Source organism: Capra hircus, chromosome 23, assembly GCF_001704415.2.
Source record: "Capra hircus breed San Clemente chromosome 23, ASM170441v1, whole genome shotgun sequence".
NCBI lineage: Eukaryota > Metazoa > Chordata > Mammalia > Artiodactyla > Bovidae > Capra > Capra hircus.
In genome coordinates, this window is record NC_030830.1 from 44,437,267 (window position 1) to 44,457,411 (window position 20,145).

The 20,145-nt window shown below is 39.2% G+C and overlaps 1 protein-coding gene across 2 annotated transcripts in view; it reads right to left on the bottom strand.

The window, feature by feature from the left end:
- COL21A1 (collagen type XXI alpha 1 chain) overlaps positions 1–20,145 on the bottom strand; it is a 254,450-nt gene that overhangs the window by 52,341 nt on the left and 181,964 nt on the right. For both annotated transcript variants that reach the window (XM_018039271.1, XM_018039272.1), the window contains one exon: positions 2,909–2,962. In XM_018039271.1, coding sequence (XP_017894760.1) covers positions 2,909–2,962 — 54 coding nt within the window. The remainder of the gene's footprint in view (positions 1–2,908; positions 2,963–20,145) is intronic.

Here is a 20,145-nt window from a genome sequence, read left to right on the forward strand (position 1 = left end):
GCTATTTTCTCACAGCTCTAGAGGCCGGAAGTCTGCACTCCCCCAGAGGCTCCAGGGGAGAATCCATCCCTTGCCTTTTCTGCCTTCTTGCCAGCATCCCTTGGTTTGCAGCCCCATCACTCCAATATCACTGTCTCCCTTCAGAAACTTCAGTTCTGCTCTTGACTGATTAGATCTGCTTCCCTTCAGACAAGCCAGGATAGCCCACATTAAAGATCCTTGATTTAATCACACCTGCAAAGACCCTGTTTTCAGATACAATAACATTTACATGTTTTAGTTATTAAGATCTGATACCCTGGCTGGGAACACTTTTCAATCTACTATACCTAGTAGATTCTTAGAAATTCTTGAAATCTACCTAGTAGATTCATAGAAATTCTTCTTAAACTGTCTTGAATTGACCTACTTTTTCTTATTGGAACTACATTAGTCCCCATTTTCTATATCTATGCTAATTATGCAAATCATGGGGCTCTTCTTTAAATGACTTTGCTACTGTCCCATTTGAAAATATCATAGGATCACCTCCCCAGCTGAAATAAATCCTTCTTGACTCTAGTTCCTGTTCACTGCTTGGTCTTCCTGTGCCTCCATATGTGGGGTAAGACTTTGAGAGACATCCTTTTTCATATTGCTCACATCCAATTGACCTCTGGGCATTGTTGTTGCTTTCTTAGTTCATTTCAAATTAGACGCCCTCTCCCCTTCCCAACTCTGAATGTCCCTGCTTCAGAGGGAGGTGGGGCTGTTGGGCTCAGCTGGCCTCCTGCCATGCTCTGCCCTCCACCTCCCATTCTCATTCTGCTGTGGGAGTGACATTCCTAAGATGTCGCTGAACACCTTGCTTCCCTCCTTAGAACACTTGAATGACGCCGACAACTCTCAGATTCAAGTCCAAATAGCACAGACATACAAGACACGTTTTGACTTGGCCTCTGCCTACCCCTACACCCTCATTCATTAGTTCTATCACATCCCCTCCGTCTGTTCTAAGCGGTCAACTGATGTCAGTTTTCTCGTGTTTTGGAACATGTTACAGGTTGCTGCCTTAGGAGGGCAAACAACTAGACAGCTCTTATTCCTCATCCAGAATTTGGCCAAGAGAGCATCTTGTTCACTCTTTAAATAGATAAATTTTATACAGTAGTATGTGAATTATATCTCAATAAATGGTTATTAAAATAAGAATGTATCCTTTTCAATGATGTCCTATTTAGCATCATATACGTCTCTGCCAACTTTGCAAGCCTCCTCCATCCCCACCTCGTGTCTCACTCCAGAACATTTTATACGATGTTTTTGTCTATTGGTACATCTGACTCCTTGAGGGCATGACCATGACAAATTCATCTTCATTTTCTCCTCAATTAATATAATGTCTGGCACAAAGCAGACAGTAGATGCTTATTGAATGAATGACTAAAAGATTATAATTCTTAAACACAGTGATATACAGTTGAAACCAATGCTAATAAATCCAGCAAGTGGTAGAACTGAGTTTGTTACCTGGATTGAAGTTAACTGAGAATCATTTGCCACTCAGAAAGTAAATTACCCTTAGGACTAAAGTACTCTTATGTGAAATGAATCGCCAGTCCAGGTTCAATGCATGATACAGGGTGCTTGGGGCTGGTGCACTGGGATGACCCAGAGGAATGGGATGGGGAGGGAGGTGGGAGGGGGGTTCAGGATGGGGAACACACGTACACCCGTGGCAGATTCATGTCAATGTATGGCAAAACCAATACAATATTATAAAGTAAATAGCCTCCAATTAAAATAAATAAATTTAAAAATAAATAAATAAATAAAGTACTCTTAGGATTGATCAGTACCAGCCTTTAAGTTTCAAAGAACAGGCCTGTGCATGCAGTTGTACTTTAAAGCAAGATCATCATTTCCCAGTAAAATACATCCTTTATCCTCAATTTTAATTCCAAGAGTTAGTGCTCACATTTATCAATGTTTGTAGGGATGAATCACCATCCTGCTTCTACAAGCTGTGTTTAATTAGCTTTAAAGAGTTTATATAAGCTCTCTGTCCTTCCTACTTAAGCACTACTAATTTTCTTGGCTGCCACATTTATAGAACAAATAAAGTGAACACATTCCTTTTAGTGGGGCCAAAAATCTTCATCACAAATACTTAAAACCAGCATCACACACAACAGAGGAGTCTTCATTTCTTTGCATCACAAAACCTAATACAATTTTTTCCCCCTGTTTTTCAAAGCTTTTTCACACACACACAGAAATATCTGATCTTTGGTAAAGATCAATCTTCGTGGGATATATTTCTAAAAACCAAAGTTTCAGTGACTGGCAAAACAACAGAAAAACATAATGATATACATTCTTAATTGGAAGAGAATACAGACCAGAAGAATTATATCCAGACAACATGGGCAGACTTTAGATATTTAATCTTCTAATTGCTTTCCCAACAGAGTACATCTCCTGGTGCAGCAAACCTTGCTTCCTTCCCACCAGTCAGCAAGAAGGACAGAGGAGTTAGAGAAAAAGCATTAAGTGATCTTTCCTTGCCTTCTCTGAACTGATGGCACGGGGCAGAGGAGGGGATGAAGTCCCACTCTGTAACTCTCAGCTTTCTATTTGCTGGTTTAGGAGGAGAGGTTAAACCTAAATACCTTCACTATCCACTGCCATGATTCCTTGTCATGTCAAGCACCTGCTTGTCATTTTTGTGATAGATTCATTCAGCACATAAATTTCCTGTTAGCAAAACCTTACCCAGTTTGTAAAAGAAGGTTGACTATTTTAATACTTTACAGCATTCCACAGTTCGTACACATCTGGGAGGAGAAGAGGCGAACTTAAATAGTCAAAGGATTTCATGACGAATGAAGAACATCATCCTTTAGAACTGAATCCAGAAGGTACTCACAGGTTCTCCTCGAGATCCATCCTGCCCCGGAGCACCTGGAGGTCCTGCTTCTCCCTTTTAATGATAAAAAGAAATAGAGATTGCCATTTGCGGGTATGCTCACTAAAATAGTAATATGCAACATTACATATATGCAACATCGCCAGCTTCCCCAGGGGCTCCGTTGGTAAAGAATCCGCCTGCAATGCAGGAGACCTGGGTTCGATCCCTGGGTTGGGAAGATCCTCTGGAAGAGGGCATGACAACCCACTCCAGTATTCTGGCCTGGAGAATCCCCATGGACAGAGTAGACTGGTGGGCTACAGTCCCCGGGGTCGCCAAGAGTTGGACACGACTGAGAAGCTAAGCACACAGCATATATATACTAAAGCACATTGAGACAAACAATTAAAATTACCTCTGGATTTCTTTCCTCATTTTAAAAAATTTCAAGTATAGTTAATTTACAATGCTATATTAGTTTCAGGTGTACAGCAAAGTGATTCAGTCACACGTACATATGCAGGCATATATATACATATATATATGTATATGTATATATACATATATTTTTAAGGTTTTTTCCATTACAGTTTATTACAAGATATTGAATATAGTTCCTTGTGCTATACAATAGGTCCTTGTTGTCTGGACTATCGATGTCAACTTTTCCTGACATCAAATAACTCATTCTGAAATCCATAAGGTGACTGTATAAACATCAAACCTATACATGACAGAAGATAACTGAGTTGTTATAAGATAACTGGGATACCTGTATGCTCACTCTTATGAGAACAGGATGATTCTGTCTTCAAAGTACATGTGACTTATATTTACATCAGTCCTTTTCATAGTTTTACTTTTACTTTAAAATTGATCACCCTGTTGGATATGTGACCTTACCTCTCAAGAGTTGCATTTTAAAATCAAAACAAAGCTTTCATTAAGAATGTAGTTTCTATAGGTTATTACTTGAAATTATTCATCACTTTATAATCTGGTATTAGTTTAAAATAAACATACAAATGTGTATTTTAGGTAGCTGTTAAAATTATAATAGTTTTCAGTTATATATCTTTAAATTATTCTGCTAAATTATTTATGCACCTTATTTTACATCCACTTTCTGGCATGCTATAAGTTTTTCCCAAATGAATCCCTTGCTAGCATGTAAAAACATATCATGACATGCTTACCAAAAAAATAAGTATTAGCTGAATTTAATCCTAAAAGGTATAATATCCACAGATCAATATGGCCATAAAACTGTCTGGACAAAATTATAGGGCAGTTGGGAAAAGTCCCTTGAAATAGATGTTTTAGGCTTCTTAAAACCTATTGGTCATAAAGAGCCATGAGGTTGTATGTCTGTTTGAGAAAGTATTATGTCTTAACAAGCGAAGTTCTCTGCAAACAATTATGCCACACGTGAATTGTACCAGAGAGTGCATTTCACTGGACATGAAAGCAAAAGAGAAAGTAAAACCAAAATGAAAATATTTTTCTTGTAAATAACTCACATATCTGAGTCCAGGTAAGTTTAAAAGGTTGGGTTGGGGGGAAGTCTCAGAATACATGTATTAAGCACGTGTCAACACCATTTTCTATAGTTCCATATCCTAATGAACTCCCCAGATTGTAAAAAATGAACCACAGAAAGAAGAACCAATAACACTTGGCTAAAACAATCACCCTTAGAAAAAAAATCCAACCATATCACGTTATATAAACACTGCTTCTCCCACTTTTATGAATTCTTGCATTTCATTAGCACAGTGAAATACCAACTAAAGCCAAATATTTCATCTGTTCCAGTTTTATTTACAAACACTAGATGACAGTTGAGAATATAAGGAGGCAAAAGATAATGTTTTCCTGTAAATTAACCAAACTAGAGGTCAGGGAGGTCCTACTGACCCAACAGTTCTACAGAAAAGTTTATAAAAATACCAAAGAGAAACAAAAATGGCTGTGAGATTCACAAAAGCTACAAGTTCAAAAGCCTAAAAAATTAGAGAAAATGACTATGGCAAGTTCTGACACAAGGCAAGTACTGACAAGGACGAAAATAACTATGGCAAGTACTGACAAGGATCAGTACTTCAGCTTTGGGCAGGAAAAAGCTCTTTGCAGGAAAGAGCTCTCCGCAAGATGTCCCTTTGTCTTGACGCTAACCTTAAACCAGGAACTCTGTGTTCGACTTATCTCCAGTTCTGACACACTTTTCAGATCTTTGGATCACACAATATTTTGCCTAACTTTTTGAGTCTTTCTGGAGATGAAAGAAGTATAATAGAAGTGAAGAATAAGCATTTGACAGATGATCAGATACCTTCCCCAGTTTCTGGTTCAGTAACCTTCCAAACAAACTGTGGGAACCAGACAAGATATAAAGAAAGATTATGAGGAGTCGACAAGCCTGCACTCAAGCTGGCATGCAGAGGGGATAGAAAGGACTCTGACCCCCATCCCAATGATTAACTGATATTACTTCCTACTTCTTCTTTTTTTTTTTTTAACTTTATTTTACTTTAGAATACTATATTGGTTTTGCCATACATCAACATGGCTGAGCAGAATCTTCAGAGATGTTTTTGGGAGACACAAGTTCACCTTCTCCCTAGAGAGCTGGCATTCTGATTAAACATGACTTTCCTCTCCACCAACATTTGTGAGTATTGATTTTGTAAAAGTTGAGCATCAGGACCCAATATGATCATGTCAGGAGGAACCACCCATGTCAGTGGTTCTCAAGGTTGGTGCCTACTCAAGCCAGATCAGCTTCACAGCACTGGGGAACTTCTCCAAAATGCAAAATTTCAGGCCCTGCTACAAACCCACTGAGTCAGGAATTCTGGATGGTGGGGCCCAGCAATTTATGTGAACAGCTAATTCTGATGATTTAAGAACCATGGCAGACTTTTGAGTCATTAGGTAACTTAACTTCCACCACTTCCAGGTATTATCATATGTGATTGTCATACTGAAGCAAATCCGTAGTTTAGATCATCTGTATATGAATTAAAGGGGGCAGGAGAGTTGTCCATCAGTTGTTGTTCAGTTGCTCAGTCATGCCCAACTTTTTGCAACCCCATGGACTGTAGTACACCAGGTTTCCCTGTAGTTCACCATCTCCCAGAGAAGCTGACACTCCAATACGTTGGCCACCTGATAGGAAGAGTCAACTCAATGGAAAAGACCCTGATGCAGGTAAAAATTGAAGGCAGGAGGGGAAGGTGACAACAGAGAATGAGATGGTTGGATGGCATCACTGACTCAATGGACACAAGTCTGAGCAAACTCTGGGAGATGGTGAAGGACAGCGAAGCCTGGTGTGCTGCAGTCCATGGGGTCGCAAAGAGTCAGAGATAACTGCGTGAACAGCAACAACAGCATATTCACTGAGTCAGTGATGCCATTCAATCATCTCGTCCTCTGTTCATCCCCACTCCTCCTGCCTTCAATCTTTCCCAGCATCAGGATCTTTTCCAAAGAGTAGGCTCTTCCCATCAGGTGGCCAAAGTATTGGAGCTTCAGCTTCAGCATCAGTCCTTCTAATGAATATTCAGGATTGATTTCCTTTAGAATTAACTGGTTTGATCTCCTTGCAGTCAAAGAGACACTCAAGAGTCTTCTCCAGCACCACAGTTCAAAAGCATGAATTCCTCAGTGCTCAACCATCTTTATAATCCAACTCTTGCATCCTGACATGACTGCTGGAAAAACCATAGGTTTGACTAGATGGACCTTTGGTGGCAAAGTACTATCTCTGCTTTTTAGCACTTTTCTTCCAAGGAGCAAGCGTCTTTTAATTTCCTGGCTGCAGTTACCATCCGCAGTGATTTTGGAGCCCAAGAAAATAAAATCTGTCACTGTTTACACTTTTTCGCCATTTATTTGCCATGAAGTGATGGGATCAGATGCCATGATCTTAGTTTTTTGAATGTTGAGTTTTAAGACAGCTTTTCACTCTCTTCTTTCACCTTCATCAAAAGGCTGTTTGGTTCATCTTCTCCCATAACAGTGGTGTCATCTGCATATCTGAGGTTATTGATATTTCTCCCAGCAATCTTGATTCCAGCTTATGATTCATCCAGCCTATCATTTTTCATGATGTGCTCTGCAAATAAGTTAAATAAGCAGGGTGACAACATATAGCCTTGACTTACTCCTTTCCCAATTTTGAACCAGTCCATTGTTTCATGTCCGGTTCTAACTGTTGCTTCTTGTCTTGCATACAGGTTTGTCCAACAGTGAGAAAAACTAATCTGGGATTACATGACCACTTTGGTTGGTAAAGACCTCCCCTTTTATTACTTTGATCATTAACTCCATCTTAATATGTTACTCTGATTAAGAGGTATTTTTTTTTAAAAGTCACCATCAACAACGTATATCAGTAATGAAGTTTCACAATTACTTGAAAATTTAATTTCTTCTTATTCTTTGTACTTCTTGTCAAGAGTGATAATCAGAAGGATACAGAATCATACACATAAAACATCTACTCTTTATAATGTATAGCAGAGATTCTCCAACTCTAGCTGCATTAGAATCATCTGGAGCGTTAGATAAACTGCAGATGGTGGACCCCACTCTAGAGTTTCTAATTCAACAGGTGCTGATACTGCTGGCCTTGCAACCACACTTTGAGAACCACACTGGTTCTAACCCAGATCTCAAGGAAGAGACTCTACACCCTTTCTGCACTCACCCACCCATCCCTGGTGAACCACAATGGCTTTGTCTGGCTTTGTACTTGGTTCTGAGTTTTACAATGGCCAGATTGTTCAGCGAGTGTCTCATTTATGTAGGCACTGGTTTCCTGGCTTTCACATTCTTTGAAGGATAGAAACACATCCTATAGGAGTTTTTTAGTCACCCAGAATGCTTAGAATCACACTGAACATAATATAAGACTATATGTACAACTGCTGGAGCACATCAAGGTAGGCAAAATGGATGATTTATTGTCAAATTTTGGGAAGATAATGGAAACGGGATAGAGTTATTTGTGGACAGAGCTATTTGCAAATGAAATGGGATACAGCTATTTGCAAAAGGAAATGGGATAGAGCATTTGTGGACTGAACTATTGCAAATGCTGTCGGAAGATTATGCAGGGTAATTATGACAAGATCATGGCCAGTAATCTTGACCCAGGAATGATCTCTTCACTGTTTTAAAAATGTTTCATTGGGAGACGAAAAGAGGATTTCTGCTTAGTTATCTTCCATAAAATTTTCCAATGCTATATACAACTAGTGTATGAAATTCAGTACTGCATCTGGAACTTAATTTCATCACTTGATTCCTTTCATGACCTGGAGATCCTGGTATATACCAATATGTTTGGCTGGTAGGAAAAAAGGCATGTAACATGTCTCCACCTCTAATTTATCATTTTTCTATTCTATTATTAATTCCTTCCTGATATAAGATAAATAGAAAATGTCATGCTAAACATTATTCCTCAACCCAGTCTCTGCAGCTAATGTCAAAGATGATTTATTCTATAGCAAACCAGTTATTTTTAAAAAGCAAATTTAACCAAAAACAGAGATGTGAAACTTGCATTGCATGTGTATTTCCTTTCATGTGGTGGTCTTTGGTACTTACCCACAAAAATGAAAGCATGAGGTGTAATTTAGTATGTGGCCATTGCAACCCTCAAAATCTGGTGGAAGGTGTGTGACCATGAAAATATAATTTAATTTTGAAGAAGACCCTTACTTTGTTATTAAACACTATAATTTACCTTTGATCTTATTCCATGGTTTATTCGTAGTATGTAAACAAAATTCTAGTATGCCAGAGAATATATTAAAGATGTAAGACTGGGTAAGCTCCTCCTGGCTAACCAAATAAACAGACAAGAAATTTGGAAGACATCATGCATAAAGGAATCACACAAACTAGGCCTGAAATTCAGGCTGCGCCATGTAAAGGACTGTGCACTTTGGGGTAAATGCTTTAATTGCTCCTAATTAGATTTTAATTTCAAAATGATATTAATATTCTCAACTTCATAGATATTTCTTCTTAAGAAAATTAAATAAGAGTCTTTGTGAAAGTGCCTTGAACATCTCTAGAAACAGGAGGGAAGATCCAGGAAAGTTAGCTACTCTATTGACATCAAAGGGTTTGGAATTTTAACAGTTCTTTAACTATTATGATTTGTTTCAGGCTACACTATTTTCAAATAATACATTATTTTTCTATTTGACAGCTATGGTGTGGCATTATAATTTAGGAAAAATGAATTACTTTTTAAGTGCTTGGAAAAAAACCACATTGATTATTTCATTGTCACTAGAGGCCAGAAGTCTGGGCATGGCTTTACTGAGTTATCTGTGTGTGTGCATGAATGCTAAGCCCCTGCAGTCGTGTTCAACTCTGTGTGATACTGTGGACTGCAGCCCATCAGGCTCCTCTGTCCATGGGAGTCTCCAGGCAAGAACACTGGAGTGGGTTGCCATGGCCTCCTCCAGAGGATCTTCCTGACCCAGAGGTTGAACCCACATCTTTTATGTCTCCTGAATTGACAGGTGGATTCCTTACCACCAATGCCACCTGGGAAGCCCAGTTCTCTGAGTAGGGTCTTACAAAGCAGTAACCGGGAGGTCTGCTGGGTTGTGTTCTCATCCAGAGGCCTGACTGCAAAAGTATCTACATCCACATTAACTTACTTTGTTGTCAGAATTGAGCAAGTAGGCTCTAAATGGAGCCCCTCATAACGTACCACCATTACAGGAGTGACACCTGTTGGTTAGAAGCAAGTCATAGGTCCCAGGCACACTCAAAAGTAAGGAATTAAAAAGACATGAGCACCATCAGGTGGGGGTCACTTTCCAGTCTTCCGGCCCCAATTACCACCTGTAAGGGTGGTACTGTTTGCCTGGATACTAACAATATATGAAACTGTCTGTTTACTCACAGCCTTGACAAGAAGATTGGATTTTTAACTCAAGCTTTTGAACTTTTGTCAACTGGTGAGTAATTGTACCTTGGTATAGCTTCAATTTGTATTTCTCTTATTATGAGTGAAGTTGAACATCTCTGTACATTTAAGGGCCACTTTAAACCTTTTTTTGGCTTTAAGAATTATATATTCATGTCATTTCCCCTCATCTATGTATTTATATTTATTGAAATGTAATTGATTTACAATATTATAAGTCAAATAACTTGTGATTAGATAGTGGAAGTGATGAATATATTTGAGGGATTAGATCTGGTAGACAGAAGCCTGGGGAACTATGGATGGAGGTGTGTAACATTGCACAGCAGGCAGTGACTAAAATAATCCCCAAGAAAATTAAATGCAAGAAGGCAAAGTGGTTGTCTGAGGAGGCTTCACAAATAGCTGAAGAAAGAAGGGAGATGAAAGGCAAGGGAGAAAAGGAAAGATATGCCCAGCTGAATTCAGAGTTCCAAAGAAGGGCAAGGAGAGACAAGAAGTCCTTCTTAAGTGAAAAATCCAAGGAAATAGAGGAAACAAATAGAATGGGAAAGACTAGAGATCTCTTCAAGAAAATGAGAGATACCAAGGAAACATTTCATACAAAGATGGGCTCAATAAAGGACAGAAACTGTATGGACCTAACAGAAGAAGAAACTATTAAGAAGAGGTCGCAAGAATACACGAAGAATTGTACCAGAAAATATCTTAATAGCGCAGATAACCATGATGCTGTAATCACTGACCTAGAAGAGAAGACACCTGAGAGTCCTTGGACTGCAAGGAGATCCAACCAGCCCATTCTGAAGATCAGCCCTGGGTGTTCATTGGAAGGAATGATGCTAAAGCTGAAACTCCAGTACTTTGGCCACCTCATGCGAAGAGTTGACTCATTGGAAAAGACTCTGATGCTAGGAGGGATTGAGGGCAGGAGGAGAAGGGGACGACCAAGGATGAGATGGCTGGATGGCATCACCGATTCAATGGACATGAGTTTGAGTGAACTCCGGGAGTTGGTGATGGACAGGGAGGCCTGGCTTGCTGCGATTCACGGGGTCACAAAGAGTTGGACATGACTGAGCAACTGAACTGAACTCAGAACCAGACAGTCTGGAGTGCGACGTCAAGTGGACCTTAGGAAGCATCATTACAAACAAAGCTAGAGGAGGTGAAGGAATTCTAGCTGAGCTACTTCAAATCCCAAAAGATGATGCTGTTGAAGTGCTGCACTCAATATGCTAGTAAATTTGGAAAACTCAGCAGTGGCCATAGGACTGAGAAAAGTCAGTTTTCATTCCAATCACAAAGAAGGGTGATGCCCAAGAATGTACTGACTAGCATACAGCTCGCACACTAGCCAAGTTTTACATATATATATATATATATATATATATATATATATATATATATATGGCACCACATGATTCCTGGTTGGTTGAATCATCCATAGATTCACATTCATGGATACAGAGGAACCACAAACACAAAGGGCAGACTATAAATTATACTTGGATTTTCAACTGTGGGGAAGGTTATGCCCTTAACTCCAGTGTTGTACAAGGGTAAACTGTAACACCATAATCAAGGGATCAAGGTTAACACACCAATGATCAGACATGTGGATGGTATTTACTCTGATATAATGAGAAGGACGGAGAAGGCAATGGCACCCCACTCCAGTACTCTTGCCTGGAAAATCCCATGGGCGGAGAAGCCTGGTGGGCTGCAGTCCATGGGGTCGCTAAGAGTTGGACACAACTGAATGACTTCACTTTCACTTTTCACTTTCATCCATTGGAGAAGGAAATGGCAACCCACTCCAGTGTTCTTGCCTGGAGAATCCCAGGGACGAGGGAGCCTGGTGGGCTGCCGTCTATGGGGTCGCACAGAGTCGGACACGACTGAAAAGACTTAGCAGCAGCAATGAGAAGGACACTCACCTCTGTGTTATCCTGCTCCACCACCCCTGAAATAATTCCAGTCTAATCAGACAAACGTGAACTGACTGACATTCTAACATAAACCCTAACCAATGCTCTGCAAAACTGTTATAAAAAGTAAGAAAAGACTAATAAATCGTCACAGATAAGAGGAGACTAAGGAGACATGATTAAAAAAAAACAAAGAAAAGGAATGCGATGTGTTCTGGATTGGATCCTAGAACAGAATAAGGACCTTCATGGAAAACTAATGAAATCCAAATAAAGTATGGAGTTCAGATTAATGTACAGGAATTTGACAATACCGATTTCTTAGTTTTGACAAATTTGTCATAGTAACATCATGAGAAACTTGGTAAGGTGTATAAGGAAACCTCACTGTACTATTTATCTATAACTTGCTGTAAATATATAAGTACTCCAAACTAAAAAATTTCTTTAACAAGCCCCAGAAGTTTTTGTTGTTGTTGTTAGAAAATTTCATGCTTATACTAAACCTTATGTGAAGTTTATATGAACCTCAATTATTTATTACAATTTTTAAAAGAAAAACAGATTTAGAGACTTAAACTACCTAATTTCAAGACTTATTCTGGGCTTCCCTGGTGGCTCAGACTGTAAAGAATCCACCTGTAATACAGGAGACATGGGTTTGATCCCTGGGTTGGGAAGATCTCCTGGAGGAGGACATGGCAACCCCCTCCAGTATTTTTGCCTGGAGAATCCCCAGGGACAGAAGAGCCTGGGGATCACAGAAGAGTCCATGGGGTCACAAAGAGTCAGACACCACTGAAGTGACTTAGCACACACATAGATGAGTAAAACAGAATCAAGAGTTCAAAAATCAGTTAACACATATATTGATCAATTGATACTTAGCAAAAATGCTCCTGTAATTCAATGGAAAATGAAAACCTTGCAATAAATGGCGCTGTAATGACCGGACCTCCAGGGAGAAAAGGGAAGAAAAGAACTTTAACTTTTATATCACACAGGAATTAAAATAATCAAAATGGATCATAGAACTAAATTTGTAAACTCATTTCAGTTCAGTAGCTCAGTCGTGTCCAACTCTTTGAGCCCCCATGGACTGCAGCACGCCAGGCTTCCCTGTCTATCACCAACTCCCAGATCTTACTCAAACTCATGTCCACTGAGTCGGCGATGCCATCCAACCATCTCATTCTCTGTTGTCCCCTTCTCCTCCCACCTCCAACCTTTCCCAGCATCAGGGTCTTTTCCAGTGAGTCAGTTCTTTGCATCAGATGGCCAAAGTATCGGAGTTTCAGCTTCAGCATCAATCCTCCTAATGAACATTCAGGACTGATTTCCTTTAGGATGGACTGGTTGGATCTCCTTGCAGTCCAAGCGACTCTTAAGAGTCTTCTCCAACATCACAGTTCAAAAGCATCAGTTCTTCAGTGCTCAGCTTTCTTTAGAGTCCAACTCTCACATCCGTACATGACTACTGGAAAAATCATAGCCTTGACTAGACAGACCTTTGTTGGCTAAGTAATGTCTCTGCTTTTTAATATGCTGTCTAGGTTGGTCATAGCTTTTCTTCCAAGGAGCAAGTGTCTTTTAATTTCATGGCTACAGTCACCATCTGCAGTGCTTGTGGAGCCCAAGAAAATAAAGTCTGTCACTGTTTCCATTGTTTTCCCATTTATTTGCCAGGAAGCAATGGAACCAGATGCCATGATCTTAGTTTTCTGAATGTTGTTTTAAGCCAACTTTTTCACTCTCCTCTTTCACTTTCATCAAGAGGCTCTTTAGTTCTTCTTTGCTTTCTGCCATAAGGGTGGTGTCATCTGATATCTGAGGTTATTGATATTTCTCCCAGCAATCTTGATTCCAGCTTGTGCTTCTTCCAGCCTGGCATTTCACATGAAGTACTCTACATGTAAGTTAAATAAGAAGGGTGACAATATACAGCCTTGACGAACTCCTTTCCCAATTTGGAACCAGTCTGTTGTTCCATGTTCAGTTCTAATTGTTGCTTCTTGACCTGCATACACATTTCTCAGGAGGCAGGTCAGGTGGTCTGGTATTCCCATCTCTTTAAAAATTATCCAGTTTGTTGTGGTCCACACAGTCAAAGGCTTTGGCATAGTCAATGAAGCAGAAGTAGATGTTTCTCTGGAACTCTCTTGCTTTTTCAATGTTACAGTGGATGTTAGCAATTTGATCTCTGATCTCTGCCTTTTCTAAATCCAACTTGAACATCTGGAAGTTCATGGTTCTTGTACTGTTGAAGCCTGGCTTGGAGAATTTTGAGCATGATTTTGCTAGCGTGTGAGATGAGTACAATGGTGTGATAGTTTGAGCAGTCTTTGGCATTGCCTTGCTTTGGGACTGAAATGAAAACTGACCTTTTCCCATCCTGTGGCCACTGCTAGGTTTTCCAGATTTGCTGGCATATTGAGTGTAGCACTTTCACAGCATCATCTTTTAGGATTTGAAATAGCTCAACTGGAATTCTATCACCTCCACTAGCTTTGTTCATAGTGATGCTTCCTAAGGCCCATTTGACTGTATTCCAGGATGTCTGGCTCTAGGTGAGTGATCACACCATTTGTAAGCTATGGTGGTACAATCTTAGAAACTATGATAACTTATATATGCATTTAAGACATTTGAAAATATTTTCTTTTAGAAGGAAAGAGAAAATTTCTGACCTTAAGTTAGGTAAAGACTCTTAAATACAACACGAAGACATAAGCAAAAAGAAATTCTAAGAAGCTAGACTTCATCTGGATTAAAAACTTATTCCCATTGAATAACACCATTAAGAAAATGAAAGGCAATCTGAAGGTCAGGAGATGATATTCACAAATACATGTCTGATAAAAAAAGACCTATTGTACAAAGAACTCTTGCAACTCATTTACAAGAAAACAACCCAAAGTGTTTTTTTAAATTGTCAAATGTTTTGAATAGACACTTCACAAAAGAAGATATACAAATGGCCAAGAAACCCATAAAAAGATGCCAACCCTGTCAGTCATCAGAAAAATGCAAACTAAAACCATATGAGATACAATTATGTACCAAATAAAAGAGCTAAAATACCAAATACTAAGTGTTGGCAGGATGTGGTAAAAGTAGAATTCTCTTGAATTGCTAATGGTAATAGAGAACAACACAATCACTTTGGAAAATAGTTTGGGATATTCTTAAGAAGTTAAATATACACTCACCATGCTGCTGCTGCTGCTGAGTCGCTTCAGTCGTGTCCGACTCTGTGCGACCCCATAGACGGCAGCCCACCAGGCTCCCCCATCCCTGGGATTCTCCAGGCAAGAACACTGGAGTGGGTTGCCATTTCCTTCTCCAATGCCGGAAAGTCAAAAGTGAAAGTGAAGTCGCTCAGTCGTGTCCGATTCTTAGCAATCCCATGGACTGCAGCCCACCAGGCTCCTCCATCCATGGGATTCTCCAGGCAAGAGTACTGGAGTGGGGCGCCACTGCCTTCTCCAATACAATGCAGCAATTCTAGTAGGTATCAACCCAAGAGAAATGAAACCATGTCCAATCTGGATGTGTATAAGCATATTCATATCAACATTATTCATAAATGCCAAATATAGGAAACAATTCAAATGTTCATGAGCTGATAAATGAAGAAACCAGCTGTCTATATCCATACCACTAAATATGGTGTGTGTGCGTGTGTTGTGTCGTTCAGTCAGATTCAATTGTTTGAGACCCCATGGACTGCAGCCAACCAGGCTCCTCTGTCCATGGAATTTTTCCAGGCAAGAAATACTGGAGTGGGTTGCCATTTCCTCCTCCAAGGATCTTCCTGACCCAGGGATTGAACTCCCGTCTCCTGCGTCTCCTGCATTGGCGGGCACATTCTTTATCACTGCACCACCTGGGAAGCCTTAAATATTATATGATTATATTTAATTGACATTGTAAGAAGCAAAACTATAGCGACAGAAAGCATAGTCCGAATGCATGTGACAATTCCTTTGAATGAATGAATGAGTCAATTTATCAATCTCCATCCCTCCCTCTCCCTCACCCTTTCCCTCACCAACACCTCTTTATCCCTCTCTATATAAAATACATATAACATACATGAAAACATAAATATGTATTTTGATATATGAATATACATTTATATATTGACACATATATTATAAACAATATAAACACACATACATATGCCCTATTGATATTGTTTCTTTAGAGCAACCCTGACCAATATACAACCAAATGCAATGCACAGATATTGATTGTATCAAGTGTAAAAATAGCTATTTAGGATACTCTTTTTAAACAATTAGAACATTTGAATATTAGAAAATAGTATTATATTGACATTAAATCTCTTGGACATCATGATGGAATTAAAATATTCTTAGGAGGTACAGGCTTCCCTGGTGGTTCAGATGGTAAAAAATCTGCCCACAATGTGGGAGACCTGGGTTCAGTCCCTGGGTTGGGAAGATCCCCTGAAGAAGGGAATAGTTACCCAGTCCAATATTCTGGCCTGGAGAATTCCATGGACAGAGAAGCCTGGCAGGCTATACAGTCTATGGGGTCACAAAGAGTCGGACACAACTGAGCGACTTTCATTTAGGAGATACAAGCCGAAGTGTTTAGGAGAGAAATGCACGGAGTCTAATTTACTTTCCAGTGGCTCAACAAAAAAACAAATTTTAGAAATAGATACTCATATATTTATGTGGTTCAATTTTCTGTATGACTGAAAAATTCCCAAACAAAAAGCTGGGTGGGAGGAAGAAAACAGATTTTTTTTTTTAAAGAAAACAGATTTTAATAAGGTCAGAAAAAATTAGGTATGATTCATTATTCAAACATTCTGAAAAGGAAATATAAACTGCAGACTATTCAGACAAAAGAATATTATTAAGCACTAAAAACAAATGAATTATCAAGTCATGAAAAGACACTAAGGAGTCTTAAACACATATTACTAAGTAAAAGAAGCCAATCTGAGAAGACTACACACAATATAATTCTAACTCTATGACATTCTGGAAAGGAAAATCTTTGGGGACAGTAAAAAGATTAGTGGTTGCCAGAGGCTAGGGGAAGGGGAAGATAAGTAGAGAACAGAGAATTTTTAGGGCAGTAAAGTTATTCTGTTTGAGACTGTAGTGGTGGATACGTCATTATACATTTGACCACACCCACAGAATGTACAATATCAAGCATGAACACCAATGTAAACTATGGACTTTGAGTGATAGGATGTGTAAATGTAAGTTCATCAATTGTTAAAAAAAAAAAAATGTGCCACTCTTGTATGAGAAGTCAATTCTGGGGAAATCTGTAGGAGGAGGGGACAAGAGGTATATGGAAACATTTAGTACTTTCTGATCAGTTTTGCTGTGAGCCTAAAATGTCTCTAAGAAATAAAGTCTATCTTTTTAATTAAATAGACTTTTAGAAAAATGTGAATGACTCTAGTAAAAAATGTCAAACAGATAAGAAGAAATTAACCTAACTATATTAGAAGATCCACACTAATTAGAAAATTCAGGACATAACCAAAGTTAAATATTAAGGGTAGCACGGACCTAGCAAGAAAGTAAATATCAAGAGTGAGCTAACTTAAAAATGTTAAACATAATTATATTCTCCAGATATTTCATTATCAAAAATATAGGGAAATGGAAACACATGTCCATGCAAAAATTTGTACATAAATGTTGATAAAACACTATTTATAAGAGCCTAAAATTACAACTCAAATGTCTATGAACTGATAAATGAATAATATCCATATATTCAAATAATTAAATATTATCAGCAATGAAAAGAAATAAAGTACTAATACAGGGCAAAACATCGAAGAACCTCACAAATGTTAGGATAGTCCAAGAGATGAACCACAAAAGACCACGTGGTTTATATGAAATGTCCATATGGGCAAATTCATGTGGAAAGGAAGTAGGTGAGAGGTAGAGTATGTCGTTGTTGTTCGGTCACTAAGTCGCGGCCGACTCTTTGCAACTCCATGGACTGCAGCATGACAGGCTTCTCTGTCCTTCACCATCTCCTGGAGCTTGTTCAAACTCATGCCCATTGAGTCAGTGATACCATCCAACCATCTCATCCTCTGTCACCCTCTTCTCCTCTTGCCTTCAATCTTTCCCAGCATCAGGGTCTTTTCCAATGAATCAGCTCTTCACATCAGGTGGCCAAAGTATTGGACCTTCAGCTTCAGCACCAGTCCTTCCAATGAATATTCAGGGTTTATTTCCTTTAGGGCTGACTGGTTTGTTCTTCTTGTGTCTAATGGACTCTCAAGAGTCTTCTCCAGCACCACAGTTCGAAAGTATCAATTCTTCCACGCCCAGCCTTCTTTATGGTCCAACTCTCACATCCTTACGTGACTACTGGAAATACCATAGCTTTGACTATAGGAACTTAGTTGGTAAAGTAATGTCTCTGCTTTTTAATACACTGTCTAGGTCTGTCAAAGCTTTTCTTCCAAGGAGCAAGCATCTTTTAATTTTGTGGCTGCAAACAGCATCCATGTTTATTTTGGAGCCCCATAAAATGAAATTTGACACTGTTTCCATATTTTCCTCATGTACTTGCCATGAAGGGATAGGACTAGAGGCCATGATCTTAGTTTTCTGAATGTTGAGTTTTAAGCCAGTTTTCTCACTCTCCTCTTCCATCTTCATCAAGAGGCTCTTTAGTTCTTCTTCACTTTCTGCCATTAAAGTGGTATCACCTGCTTATCTGAGATTATTGATATTTCTACTGGAAATCTTGATTCCAGCTTGTGATTCATCCACTTCTGCATTTTTCATGATATACTCTGCATATAAGTTAATTAAGCAGGGTGACAATATACAGCCTTGACATACTCCGTTCCTAATTTTGAACCATTGCTCCATGTCAGGTTCTAACTGTTGCTTCTTGTCCTGCATACAGATTTCTCAGGAGGCAGGTAGTCCCAGTTCATTAAGAATATTCCAGAGTTTGTTGTGATCTACACAGTCAAAGTCTTTAGTGTAGTCAATGAAGCAGAAGTAGATGTTTTTCTGGAATTCTCTTGCTTTTTCTATGATCCAGTATATGTTGGCAATTTGATCTCTGTTTCCTATGCCTTTTCTACATCAGCTTATACATCTGTAAGTTCTCCATTCACGTACTGTTAAAGCCTAGCTTGAAGGATTTTGAGCATAATCTTGCTGGCATGTGAGATGAGTGCAACTTTACAGTAATTTGAACATTGTTTGGCATTGCCTTTATTTGGGATTGGAATGAAAACTGACCTTTTCCAGTCCTGTGGCCACTGCTGTGAAAGTGTTAGTTGTACAGTCATGTCTGACTCTCTGTGACCCTAGGCCTGTAGCCCACCAGGCTTCTCTATCCATGGGATTTCCCAGGCAAGAATACTGGAGCAGGGTAGCCACTGCTGAGTTTTCCAAATTTGCTGGCATAATGAGAGCAGCTCATGAACAGCATCAACTTTTAGGATTTTAAATAGATCAATTGGAATTCCATAACTGCTATTAGCTTTGTTTGTAGTAATGCTTCCTAAGGCTTACTTGCCTGCACAGTCCAGGATATCCGACTCTAGGTGAGTGACCACACCATCATAGTTATCTGAGTCACTAAGAGCTTTTTTGTACAGCTCTACTGTGTATTCTTGCCACCTCTTCTTAATATCTTCTGCTTCTGTTAGGTCCCTACCATTTCTGTCCTTTATTGATCCCATATTTGCATGAAATGTTCCCTTGGTATCTCCAAGTTTCTTAAAAAGATCTCTAGTCTTTCTCATTCTATTTTTTTCTTCTTTATTTGCATTGTTCCCTTGAGAAGGCTTTCTCACCTCTACTAAAACTTGCTAGTCTCTGGAACTCTGCATTCAGTTAAGCATATCTTTCCCTTTCTCCTTTGCCTTTCACTTCTCTTCTTTTCTCAGCTATTTGTAAAGCCTTCTCAGACAACCACTTTGCCTTCTTGCATTTCTTTTTCTTAGAGATGATTTTGGTCACCACCTCCTATACAATGTTATGAACCTCTGTCCATAATTCTTCAGGCACTCTGTCTAACAGATCTAGTCCCTTGAATCTATTTGTTACCTCCACTGTATAATCATAAGGGATTTGATTTAGGTCATACCTGAATGGCTTAGTGGTTTTCCCTAAGCCATTGGTTTCCAATTTGAGCCTGAATTTTGCAATTGGGAGCTGACGATGTGAGCCACAGCCAGCTCCAGGTCTTATTTTTGCTGACTGTATAGAGCTTCTCCATCTTCAACTGTAAAGAAGATAATCTGATTTCAGTACTGACTACAGTGATGTCAGTACACTACCAGATGGTGATGTCCATGTGTAGAGTCAGAGTGATTGCCA